This window comes from Sander lucioperca, chromosome 15, assembly GCF_008315115.2.
Source record: "Sander lucioperca isolate FBNREF2018 chromosome 15, SLUC_FBN_1.2, whole genome shotgun sequence".
NCBI lineage: Eukaryota > Metazoa > Chordata > Actinopteri > Perciformes > Percidae > Sander > Sander lucioperca.
The window spans coordinates 11,685,886-11,697,989 of record NC_050187.1 but is presented as its reverse complement, the minus strand read 5'-3'; the positions used below and the strand labels follow the sequence as shown (position 1 = coordinate 11,697,989).

Here is a 12,104-nt window from a genome sequence, read left to right as displayed (position 1 = left end):
CATGTTACCCACACCTCTCACACAAGGTGGATTTGAAGTGAGATATAACAATACAAATATAATTGGATATTTGGAGGGAAAAAAAGTATTACACTTTGGTGAGAGGCTATGTCGGCCAAATGTATGTCAGCTAATAATGGCACCATGATGTGATGGAACCATAGACTGTATATATTAATATTATACAGTCTATGGATGGAACGTTACTGTATGCAACAGCATATTTAAAACTGTAGTTTTCCCCACTGCACAAAACCTTTTTGAGAACCAACTAAATGATAAGCCCATCGTTACAGGTGGTCATTTAAGAATTAAAGGTCATATATTATGCTCATTTTCAGGTTCGTAGTTGTATTTTTGGTTACTACTAGAACATGTTTACATGCTATAATGTCCAAAAAACACATTATTTTTCTCATACTGTTTGTCTGAATATACCTGTCTGAAACACTTTGTTTTAGCCCCTGTGTCTTCAAGCCCCCCCTCCCGTAAAAGCCCAGTCTGTTCTGATTGGTCAGCGTTTCCGGATCTTGTGCATCTGCACTCTCTGTGTCTCTGAATAAGGGTTGTGTGCATTTCTCTGTAGACTGAGCATTTTGATACTTTCACAGTATTTATAAAGCACCTCAACCTGCTTTATAATAACATGTTTACTGTTGCTTTGTGCTGATGTATCCACCCTGCAGCACCTACTCACAGAAAAACTAAATAAATGGAAGGATAAAGGTATACAACTAAAAAGTAACTAGATGAATAAATGATGAGGTTGTACCAATATTTAATTTTTGGGCCAATAATCGTAACAGGCCATAATTATCTGTTAGTTGTAGCTCATACTGATATAATAATTGATAACAGATGTTCTTGCAATTGCCAACATTTAAAATGACAATAATATATACTGTAGAAAAGTATATGTGAATACGTTAGCATGCCTGAAAAACTGTTTGCCAGTTGTCTGTTGTGTGTTGAAGTGAAATGGCACAACTTGCATTGTAAACAAGGTATTATGAAAGTTGTTCCAGTGTTTAACTTTTCCTGGAAACTGAAACTGAAAAACTTTTTTTCAAACGTTTGACTCAACAGTGTTGAAAATATAACCAAGGTAGGACAAACAGCGCTATCTAGTGGGCATTTTGAATCATTAGACCTGGTGTTAAACTCAAATAAATAGTTTTCATCATCAACCTTGATGACTTCATTGTGAACAGTCAATAGTCATTAATTGGTTACAGTCCTTGTTAAACCTCTGCAAACAAGTATCCTAAGAACATGGCACTGCACACATGATGATGCAGGGCAGACATGTGAAATTACACTGCAAAACTTGCCATTTAACTTTTTTGTGGAGCACAGCCTTTGTAAAGCAAACAATTAATAAATGCAGTGGACAGATTTGGACCAAATTGTTATAAATCATATTGGTAAACATGACAAGACGTGTGATATGACTGTAACGTGTGGTTGTTTAATGTATGTAAGGACAACACACACACCGGCGCACTCTCTCCGCTCCCTTGATGCTGGTCTCCAATTAGTTGGTTATAGAGCATTCTCCTACCGGGCCCCTCATCTGTGGACTGGCCTCCCACTACATGTTAAAGAAGCTCACTCAGTTGACATTTTTAATTCTAGATTTCTAGATTTCTATTCTAGGTTATTATTACTGATTTTACACTTTAAATACATTTGATTGCATTTGATTGAATTCAGCTCAAATAGGTCATTTGGTTGTAATTGGTCTGTGTATTCTTTACTCAACATTGTTTTATAACCAAATATCTCTTCAAAATGTGGTTCGAGCTTTGTTGTACTGTATTCATTTACATCAAACGATTCATGGTAGGCTAAGTCAAAAATATTGTGCAAAAAAAATAGTTTTAAACCTCCAATGCATCCTTATTTTGAGCAATTTTTAGCCATTTTCTGTTGGTTCTATTACACAATGTTAAAGTTCTGTTCTTATCTCACAGAGATTGCTCTGGGTAAGCCCTATGCCCCTGGGTTAGGCTACATTTTGTTGGCTTTCCAGAGAGAAACCTAGCGTGTGTGTGTGTGTGTGTGTGTGTGTGTGTGTGTGTGTGTGTGTGTGTGTGTGTGTGTGTGTGTGTGTGTGTGTGTGTTATGTGTTGCAATCACTGCAAGACAACACTGTGTTACAAGCAACCTTTAATCTGTATAGGAAACTGAGTTCCTCCCCCATTGGCCTTGCCTCACTTCTACATTTTGGACTTTCAGTGTCAGTCACATTGTTTAAACTAGTCAGACTAGCAAACTGGTCAGAGAAACTCAATACTGCAGCACAAATCCAAATCCAAATCCACCCAATCAGTTTGAAAAATGAGCAACAGACCTCTTCTAGTAAATGTGGAAAACTGGATTGCAGAGAACAACAATGCTTTTTTGCCACCAGTGTGCAACAAGCTCATGTGAGTAATTTCACTTTCATTTTAGCCACATTTTCACATATGTGTGTAATTACGGTCGGTTCCTCTTTGCAACTTGGATAACATAATGTGATAACCAAGTTTTAACATAATTAAAACCCAGATGGAAAATATCTTTGTGTACGGTTTTGGTGCATAGACCCTAACCCTACTAACAGATTTCCACTGACTATTTGAGGATATGTAGTGAGTACACGCTTGTCTTTAATTCCTTTCTCTCAGGCACTTTTCCCAGTTGAATATCATGTTTGTTGGAGGTCCTAATACCAGGAAGGATTATCACATAGAGGAAGGGGAGGAGGTGAGAGACATGTACTGATGTATTCTGCATAAAGTCTTTCTTCCACCATAGATTATTTAATGCAAACTGCAAAATACAAACAAAACTTTTTCCGGCAATTGCGCGTCATCAGGAGGAGGAGAGCTATTTGAGAGTCGATACAACACTAAATTCCTGCAGTTTTTTTTTAGCCTTCAGTTCTCGATTTAACTGCGCCACAGCACAGTTAACTCCCAACTTTCATCTTCCCACATACTGACTGCCTCTAGACTTTTAAACCAATCGATGCTGACTCAAGTGACATCACCTGAAGCAATTTTTCAGACTTCACACAGCTCCCTCTGGAGACAAAAACAGCCTTTTTTCACATATAGTACTCCCCAACACCTGTAAACAGACTGTCATGTACGGTAAAATCACTGTAGTTCCCCTTTAATCTAACAATGTTTCTTCTTCTTCCATTCTCTATTTAAAATAGCTGTTCTACCAGGTGAAGGGCGACATGTGTCTGAAGTTGATAGAAAATGGCAAACACAAGGATGTGCACATCAAGGAGGGAGAGGTGAGCTCTAATATTCTTATTCTTCTTAAATGGGTAAATGGGCCAGTGTTAGCTGTAGTCCTTTGGCCAGATGATTTTTAGACCAGAGCAACAGCAAACAGCAAGACATTAGTACAGGTTAAACTATACAGACAGAAGTCAACAAGACACCATACAGACAGCTACAGCAACAAATAATCTTTCTCAGTAAGCCATGCAGAGCTACAGGAAGCTGCAGGACATTAGCACAGTTACACATCAACAGTATCCCAATTCAGTACAAGAAGACATGCAGGCATCAAAACAACGCCAATAAACACAGACCCGAGCCATCTTCTTGCATGCAAAGCAGTAACGAGCAGTAATAAAAGATGAAATAAGCTATATCACTCATGAGGGAGGCGTTAATACAGCACAGGTTAATTAGATGGTAAAATAATATGCTTTCATATACTGTTTTTTCTTCTTTGGCATTGTTGTATATTCATAATAAGTCAATTATAACAATATTACTATATATAAAGTCCAACTTAAGGCGGTACAATTAACTCTGTCACTGCTCCGTTCAATGGTTTAGGATTTTCTTCTAATGAAAATAGACTGGTCACATTTCCAATTCTCCAGTGCACCTTTGTAACTAAAACGTGTGCGATGAACTTTGTCTCATTTATTGATTTCTTCTTTATTTGTAGATGTTCCTGCTGCCAGCTCGGATCCCCCACTCCCCCCAGAGACAGGCCAACACTGTGGGACTGGTGGTGGAGAGGAGACGGCTGCTGACTGAGACTGACTGCCTGAGGTTACATACTGGAGCTCCTTCTCTTCTTATCGCTTCTCTTCTCACAACTTTATAAGAAGATATTAGCAGGGGATACAGGACAAATAAAAACAAAGCTGACAAATGAACCAAATTACAATTACAGAAAAATCGAAACTTTAGAGTTTCAGTTTTTCTCGATTGTTCTGATGCATTGTTTGAAACAAAAGAGCAGTTCTGAGAGTGTAAGTCGCACAAACACCCAAACTGTGTTTCCATCGGCAAAACAGCAACCACATGGTCCAAAAGATGTTGTGTTCCCAAACTCTTCTTAATACAATCTTCAAAATCACATACATGTGTCGAAAAAGAAAAATCTGTAAGAAAAAAAACCCTCCTCACTCAAGACAGAACAAAGAAAAGCGACCATCTTTTTCAACGCAGTGCATCAAATCATTAGTTCAAACCTGCAGTCATTCAGTAGTGTTACACACATTTGAAAATCAAATCTACAACATATTTTGTACTGCTTTTTTGAGGGAGAAAGACAATGGAACTTCTTAGATTTGTTTGCTAACACTCAGTTCTCTTTATTGGGAACACGTTTGAAGTAAAAAGCGTGAGCAGAAGAGACTAGCTACATTTTCTATGTGCTAGTTGTGTAAAAAGTAAAGAGACTTTGTGAAAAGAACCAGCAATAATACATTTGAAGGGATCCCTGCATTTGTAGTATTAGAACACAGTTGGCACAAACGCATCAAATCAGTGGAGAAAAACTATATGCTACTGTAAACTATGACGTGCAATACAAAGATGTCCTATGTATCCCAGAAGTACACTGTGTCCAAAAACCCCATAAAATTCTGAGAGAAAGTAACAAAACAGACATATATGTAAGAGCAGCATTAACAACAACATTTTGGTGCCTTCAGGTACTATGTGGACAACACCACTGATACCCTATTCGAGAAATGGTTTTACTGTCACGATCTCGGAACCCAGCTGGTGCCAATAATCAAAGAGTAAGAGACATGTTCCCATCGACATTGCTTTCTACACACTTACAAACAGTCTATACAGATCAGGTTATTTGTTTTAATACAGTTTGTTGTCATTAGTTGATTTTTTTTACTTGCAGGTTCATGGCATCAAAGCAGGGCAAAACAGGAAGGCCTGATCCAAGTGAGTTGTTCTGAACTTTCTTGTGATTCCTGTTCAAATACCTTGTGTCTACTCTAAAGTCTAATCCCTATAAATGTTGAACTGGTGACATCGTGGTCTTCTTCATCTTTGGATGAACAGATGAAGTCTTCAGAGAACCTCCGTTCCAGATGAACACCCTGAACGTGATGCTACCCTTCTCCTTTAAAGACTGGCTGGACAAACACAGGCCGTCCCTGGCCAGCAGCAGGCCCATCGACATGTTCGGAGCTCAGTTTGAGACAGAGGTACTATGAATCATCATATCAGATGTGTTTTCATAAAGGTTCTACACTTTCAGCCTCTTGTTCAGCTCACATTTGTAATCTCGTTCACTTATTATTTGATCAGATCGTTGCTGATTTCAATCATAATTAGTTGGTTAGCTATTATTACTAATACTACTACTGCTATTCTTGTACAGCTACTTTTAGTTAAGTCAAGTCAAGGCAGTTTTATTTATGTAGCCCAAACTTAACAATCTGTACAACATAGGACACCCACTATCCTTAAACCCTGGATTTGGATAAGGAAAAACTCCCTTTTTAACAAGGAAGAAACATCAGATACAGTAGAGCAACAGAGGAGGAGCCCCTTTTCAGGATGGACAGACATGTAATAGATAGAGATTGTGTGTACAGAATATACCAAAATACGCTATAGTAAAATTACAGTATGGAACATTTGTGTAGATGTTCAATACTTGAGAACTTTTACTTTTATTCATGCTTGAGGCTTTTTTTGTTAAATAAAAAAAAAAAAGATTTATTTCTTAAAATTGCTGTAGGTAGGATTGTGAAGATCCAGGACTTAGCCAAAAAATTTGACGACAACTTCTCAGTCCCTCCCCACTTTCCGCTAAAGCCCAAAACGGTCTCCTAAACTCCTCCCCCCACAAGGGAGAATGAATGCGTGTCAATGAGCAGTGATTGACACGCAGTTAGACACCCCCCCCTGGCCATGATTGGTGCATCTGAACAGGGAGCTGTGGATTTTTGAAAATCACACTACAGGCTGTAGGTGGTGCCAGAGGAGCCGGATTTTTTTTAAATGACCTGCTTCATAAAGTTCTACTGAACTTTTAAGTCTTACCTACTGCACCTTCAGTAGCAACAATCAGGTATCATATTGGCAGTAGTAGTGAAAGATTTCAAACAGGATCCAGCTCTAATGGAAACTTGTGTAGCCTAATGTCAATTTTGAAACAATGACCTAAAGGTGAGCTGGAAACATGTCAAACATGCCCCCTGACTAAGCTTGGATGTTCGGTATTGCATTATAAATGAAAATAAGTGGATTCGATTGTAAATGTACAAACCATAGAGTTGGCATTGAGACAACCGGAGCCGATGTGATGTGCTGTAGATGATGATGGTGATATGGAAGAGATGTAATAATGTTCTATCTTATGACCATGACAGGCAATGGTGTTTGGACCTGGGAGGACAGAGACAACAGTGCGGCAAAGTGATGTGTGGATTTGGCAACTGGTATGTTCACCATATCTTTTCTGTCGCTTCATATGTCCAACCAGTTTCTCAATGCTGCTGTCCCTCAGTATGATATATCCGTGTCTGTCCCTCTGTGTAATAACCATATACTGTATAACATAAGGACGTATAGCCTGACAAGCCAGACCCACATCAAGATGTTGGGTCTGGGAACTCACCATTGGCATGGCTCAATCCGAGGAGCAGGATAAACGGTTGTCTTTTAGACAAACTTTTAGAGTTTTTGGCACTTCCGCACTGGCTTCATTTTTCCACCCCACAGGTTGCCGCTTGGTAATACCTAAACTCTCAGTTTGTCAGCCGTGTTCTTATCATCTTCTTTTCTCATCTCTCAGGAGGGATCCTCAAGAGTTACTATGAATGAGCATGAGTTCACTCTTTCTGCAGGAGACAGTTTACTCATTCCTGAACACAGCCAGTGAGTCAATATTAACAATAAATGACAAACTCTTCCCATCAATGTACAAATTATTAGGTAAAAGTGTTGCAATTCCGCTTCCTGAATATTCAGATGTAGTTGTAGTGATTTGACAGTAGTTGCCCTCAAACAATGAAAATGGCTTCTTCTTCTGTAGGTACCTGTGGCAGAGAGAGGAGGGGACTGTTGCCCTGTTTGTGGTCCAAAACCCTGAGCGGAAGAGACCCTGACCATCACGTGCCAAGTCACACACACATTAAATATATAGTATTTTGTATACGTAGGGAGGATAACTCAATATAAGGAAATTACATACAGTAAGTAAATGAAAAGCACTCACTTCTGCTTTATGTTAATGAAAGTGAACATTGACCAATTACAGTACTAATAAACACCTAAACTATTGACATTGAAACTGTAAATTGCACTTTGTCATAGTTATATACCATACCATTGCATGTAAATATATCTTAACTCATGAGAGAAATCAAATAAATAAATATGTGATTATTTATCTAATCACACATTTTCCCAATTACCACATTTATCTGTGTTTTTTTTCTTTTTTTCCGTTCCATTTTACACAGGAACGGTCAAAAAGTCCTCTCAGTCCGATTGCCTCATAAACTGACGTTGTGTAGATTTTCTCTGGAAGTAAAACAGTGTAAGAATCCTATTGGCTAAAAGACACAAGTTTCAACAAGTTTTATGAACAACCACCATGTTGTTAAATGATATTCATGCATTGCATGCCAAGTTCAGATTGCCAGGTTTTTATTCACTCCCACCATGTAATATTTTTCCAAAGAAACCCAGAACTGACTGGGCATGGTCTTCGAGCAGATTTGTTTGTTCGATGGGCTTAGATGTATTTTTCCACTGAAATATAAAACTGTCTTCCATTAATGGGTTCAGCTATACTGACCAAACATAAGGCTTGTTGTAGAAAAAAAAAAAAAACTGCAAAAAACACATGGATCACATATCAATGTTTACTATTTGTATGATCATGGACAGTATAATCAGTTTTTGTGAATATAAACTGTATTTATCAGTGCATTAAACTGACTACACACTGGGATGTAAATAAGCTATTCATTCTGTAGTCATTAAATCAATTTTATTTGTCTCATGCCTTCTAAAATGAAACATGGACAGAGTTCCCAATCGCATACTTTTTCTTTTTACTTTTAGTACACTGTAACACATTTAATATACTGCATGGTAACTAAGACGTGTTGATGCCACAAGTCCTAAAATAAAGAGACTAAAAAACACATCTCAGAGGGTTCAGAGGAAGTAGGCTGCATTAATATTTACAATCACAAGTGAAATAAGATATCAATAAGATATCACCAGCAACAGATGGAAGTCATTATGACGTCTATGAGTCATGATGAGTTTTGGATGTTTTTCTGTTATTCTTATCTCTGCTGGCTGCAATGGTGCAAAGGCACTTACAGTAGGTGTGGCTGGGTCATGTCAGGACTGCGGTATGGGGTTTACCTGGCACCACCTGAGCCCCCTTACTGGAACACCACTTAGCACAGAATACTAAAGATGTTATCACATAACAACAGTTGGTAAGTAAATGTAAAACCTGTATTAAAGATAAGACTCTTTAAGATGTTTTTGCCTAGAATGAGTTATTATATTTATATTGTGTTTGTTTAAAGAGGTTTTCTATGTTTTCTTCTTTTTGCCTGTTGTTGAGGTGATGTTTTGAACAGTTATTGTAATCCAGGTCCTGATTTTAAATTGGGTCTTTAAGCAATGTATATGGTGAATTTTAATATTGCAGGACCTTGTTGCAACTCTTAATTTGAATTCCATTGAATGCTAATGAGCCGTTAAGAAAAAGAAAAGTTACCTTCTTAAAACGTACAATATTGTAACACTTTATTGCGTTTTAATAATAAAATTTCATGATTTTGCATGTCAGACTCTGGTTTTATTTAATGCAATGATTTTTGGATTAAAAGCAAGCCTGGTCTTATTTAAAACACTTTACAATAGGCATCAGCAAAGCTGCAAATGTAAAAAACAAAAATTAACTGTCATTTTTTTTTTACAACAACATATTGTATTGTGAAATGTTTACGGCAAATCTGTAAATATTTCACAATACAATATGTTGTAAAAAAGATTTACAACAACATTGTGAAGTAATTGCAGATATTACCTATCTGTAATTTGAAAATAATACAAGATAATGTTGTAAACTAAATTACAATAAAGTGCTGTTTTCCTGTAAAAAAAACAAACCAATATATTGCTGTAATGTATGTACAACAATGACCTGTAAAAGAAATCCTGTATTATACTGTAATTATTTTTATACAGTTATTAACAGCAATTTTACAAGATTTTACTGATTTTGCCAGGTATTCACTGTAAAATCTACAGTCAAAATCGTTACAGTGTATGCACTGCAGCTGCCCTCACAGAGTAGGTAATGTTGCATGCAGTATGCATACAATTTGAAAATACTACTTCTTCACAACATTGCGCCGACATCCCACTGTACAAGACAGTCAGAGATTATGGCTATTTCAGAAAAGTTGCTAATGTAGCCTGTACAAATGATCACAAAAGTGCAAAAAAAATGTAGGAATGATAAGTGAGTTTGTGTTAGAGTAGTTTCATGATTTAATCAAATATTTATATTAGCTTTCTCAGACAGGACTAACCACATTGAACACAGCACAAATTCCAATTTGTATTTGTGGCAAATTTCAGCGACTGCTCAATGGACAACTTCTTGTTTACTCACAGATATGACTTTAGTTTTGAAGTTAAAACTATTTAAATGTGTGCTATTTACTGTAACTCTGGCCTACAGTTTCTATTTCACTTTCTTTACACTTTCAGGAGACTGATTTTGAACATTTATTTTTGAGTTCAGAGACCAGACGTTACAAATCTGAGCTGCGTGGTAATACCGTTGTCAGGTGTGGTTCGGTAGAAAGAAAATAGTTCTTACATGAAAGTGCTCACAACCAGGTCTGTGGATTATCTTGAGTAACCAGGTCATGATATCTGGCAAGAGACATGGCTGTTGAGTTTTTCAAATGCATTTCATTGGCGCTTTGAGCACCAGAAGCCAGAGTGCCATCTGGTTTCATTATATTGAAGAGAAGGCAGACATCTCTACGGCCGACATCTCAACACTAAAACAATCTAGATTGATAAATAGCACTACAGGTAAAAGGAAAAATATGTATTTTTGATTTTGGGATGAACTGGCTCTTTAAGAAAGTTGTTGGACTCAGGAGGTGATTAGCTTAGCTTATCTTAACATAAAGACTGAAAGCAGTGGGAAACAGCTAGCCTGGCTTGGTCCAAAGTTAAAAAAATATTACATTAAACTCACTAACTAACCCATGTATCTAATTTGTTTCATTTATTCACAAATAGAAATGTTAAAATTACAATTTGTGGTTTTACGGGGAGTTATGTGCTGGAATAATTTCTTGGGGACTAGCAGAGGGACGCAGTGACAGGCAACAAGCGGATACTCCAGGAAGTCATTATGTTTAGCTAAGTAATAGTCTAGCACAAAAATCCTGTAAAACCCCAACTTACTGTTTTTACACTTGGGTTTTTGTCCAAGTTAGCTCTTTCTCTAGTCTCTGTGCTAAGCTAAGCTAACGGTCTCCTGGCTGCTTCATTTTTAACACATCTTAAAGTGGTGTCCATCTTCATATCTAACTCTTAGTAAAAAAGCTAATTAACTTTTTCCCCCCAAATTGCTACACTATTTTTTAAAAGCTATCACACAGTCAGTTACATGAGGCTACCAAAACAGTTTTGCTAACATACAATAGGCCTTTCAGTCAGTGAGGGAAAAAAAAACACTGACAGATTTAACTGAAAAAGTTGTCAGATTTAATGACACGGCTCAGTGAGATCCATATGCACCAACATTTTAACATCAAAATGTCAAAAACTCACAATAGTGTGGTGTTGTTCTTAAAAACAATGTCCATAAATGCTTCGCTTTTGGAAGCCCAGTTTTCCAGATTGATATCAGTTCAGCTGTGCCAGTCTTATCCTCAGAGTGTTCCTGATCACATGTTGCTCAGCTATAAATGCTGCCACAGTCCAGGGCAGTGCATACTCCAGAGTCACCAGTCCCCCCAGGTTGTACCTATAACCAGAGTAGTCCCAGGGACAGGCCCCCAGCAGCCTCAGCCCCGCCCCCCAGCTGAATTCCCATAGGTAGATGAACACGGTGTAGGCCGTCAGACGCACTGGCAGTGGGAGATGCTGAGCCAGCAGCCGGGCACTCAGGATCTCTAGGAGGTAGATAGCGATGGCGTACATAGGCAGCGCCCACAGGCTGCTGTGACCTGCCAGCCTCCTGTCCTGGGTGCTGCACCAGTCCCAAACAGCAGTGAAGGCCACCTCACAGAGGCAGCCATGCAGTGCGTACACATAGAGACGAGCTGCAGCAGAGAAAGGACGACTTGAGACACTCCCATGTGATGCTGCTGTGGCTCCATCTTCTACACCAGTCCCTGTCACAAAGGAACTGTAATTACAGTATGTGGTTTGACCTATTTGGAGATTTTTGTTTAGAAGATATACAAAATGTGGCAAACTAATGAGATGTTCGGTGCTCCCTGGTAGCTCACCTGGTTGAGCATAGGCCCCATGTACAAAGGCTCAGTCCTTACCGCAGCGGCTTGAGTCCGACCCCCCGGCCCTTTGCTGCATGTCATTCACCCTCTCTCTCCTCCCTTTCCTGTCTTCAGCTGTCCTTTTAAATAAAGGCCAGAAAAAGCCCAAAAAAATCAGTTACACTTTACTTGAAGGTATCTACACAAGAGTGACATGACACTGTCATGAACGTGTCATAAACATTATAAACAAGTCATAAACGTTTATGACTTAACGCTTCTTTTAGTAAGTGTCATTCGGTTTTTGTCATGACAAGTTATGGTTAGG

General features: G+C 38.3%; 2 protein-coding genes across 3 annotated transcripts in view; one reads left to right on the top strand and one right to left on the bottom strand.

Annotated features, from left to right (window-relative positions):
* Positions 1-2,193: 2,193 nt before the first annotated feature.
* haao (3-hydroxyanthranilate 3,4-dioxygenase) lies at positions 2,194-7,692 on the top strand. The gene is made up of 10 exons (XM_031284136.2): positions 2,194-2,429; positions 2,670-2,748; positions 3,206-3,289; positions 3,961-4,067; positions 4,958-5,047; positions 5,164-5,207; positions 5,328-5,473; positions 6,647-6,715; positions 7,072-7,154; positions 7,312-7,692. The coding sequence occupies exons 1-10, from the start codon at positions 2,341-2,343 to the stop codon at positions 7,382-7,384; spliced, it is 864 nt and encodes a 287-aa protein (XP_031139996.1). The 5' UTR covers positions 2,194-2,340; the 3' UTR covers positions 7,385-7,692.
* Positions 7,693-11,019: 3,327 nt separating this feature from the next.
* The window catches only part of LOC116039368 (transmembrane protein 229B-like), a 2,273-nt gene continuing 1,188 nt past the window's right edge, over positions 11,020-12,104 (bottom strand). For both annotated transcript variants that reach the window (XM_031284138.2, XM_031284137.2), the window contains exon 2: positions 11,020-11,674. In XM_031284138.2, the coding sequence (XP_031139998.1) occupies positions 11,184-11,674 (491 nt within the window). In that variant the 3' untranslated portion in view covers positions 11,020-11,183. The remainder of the gene's footprint in view (positions 11,675-12,104) is intronic.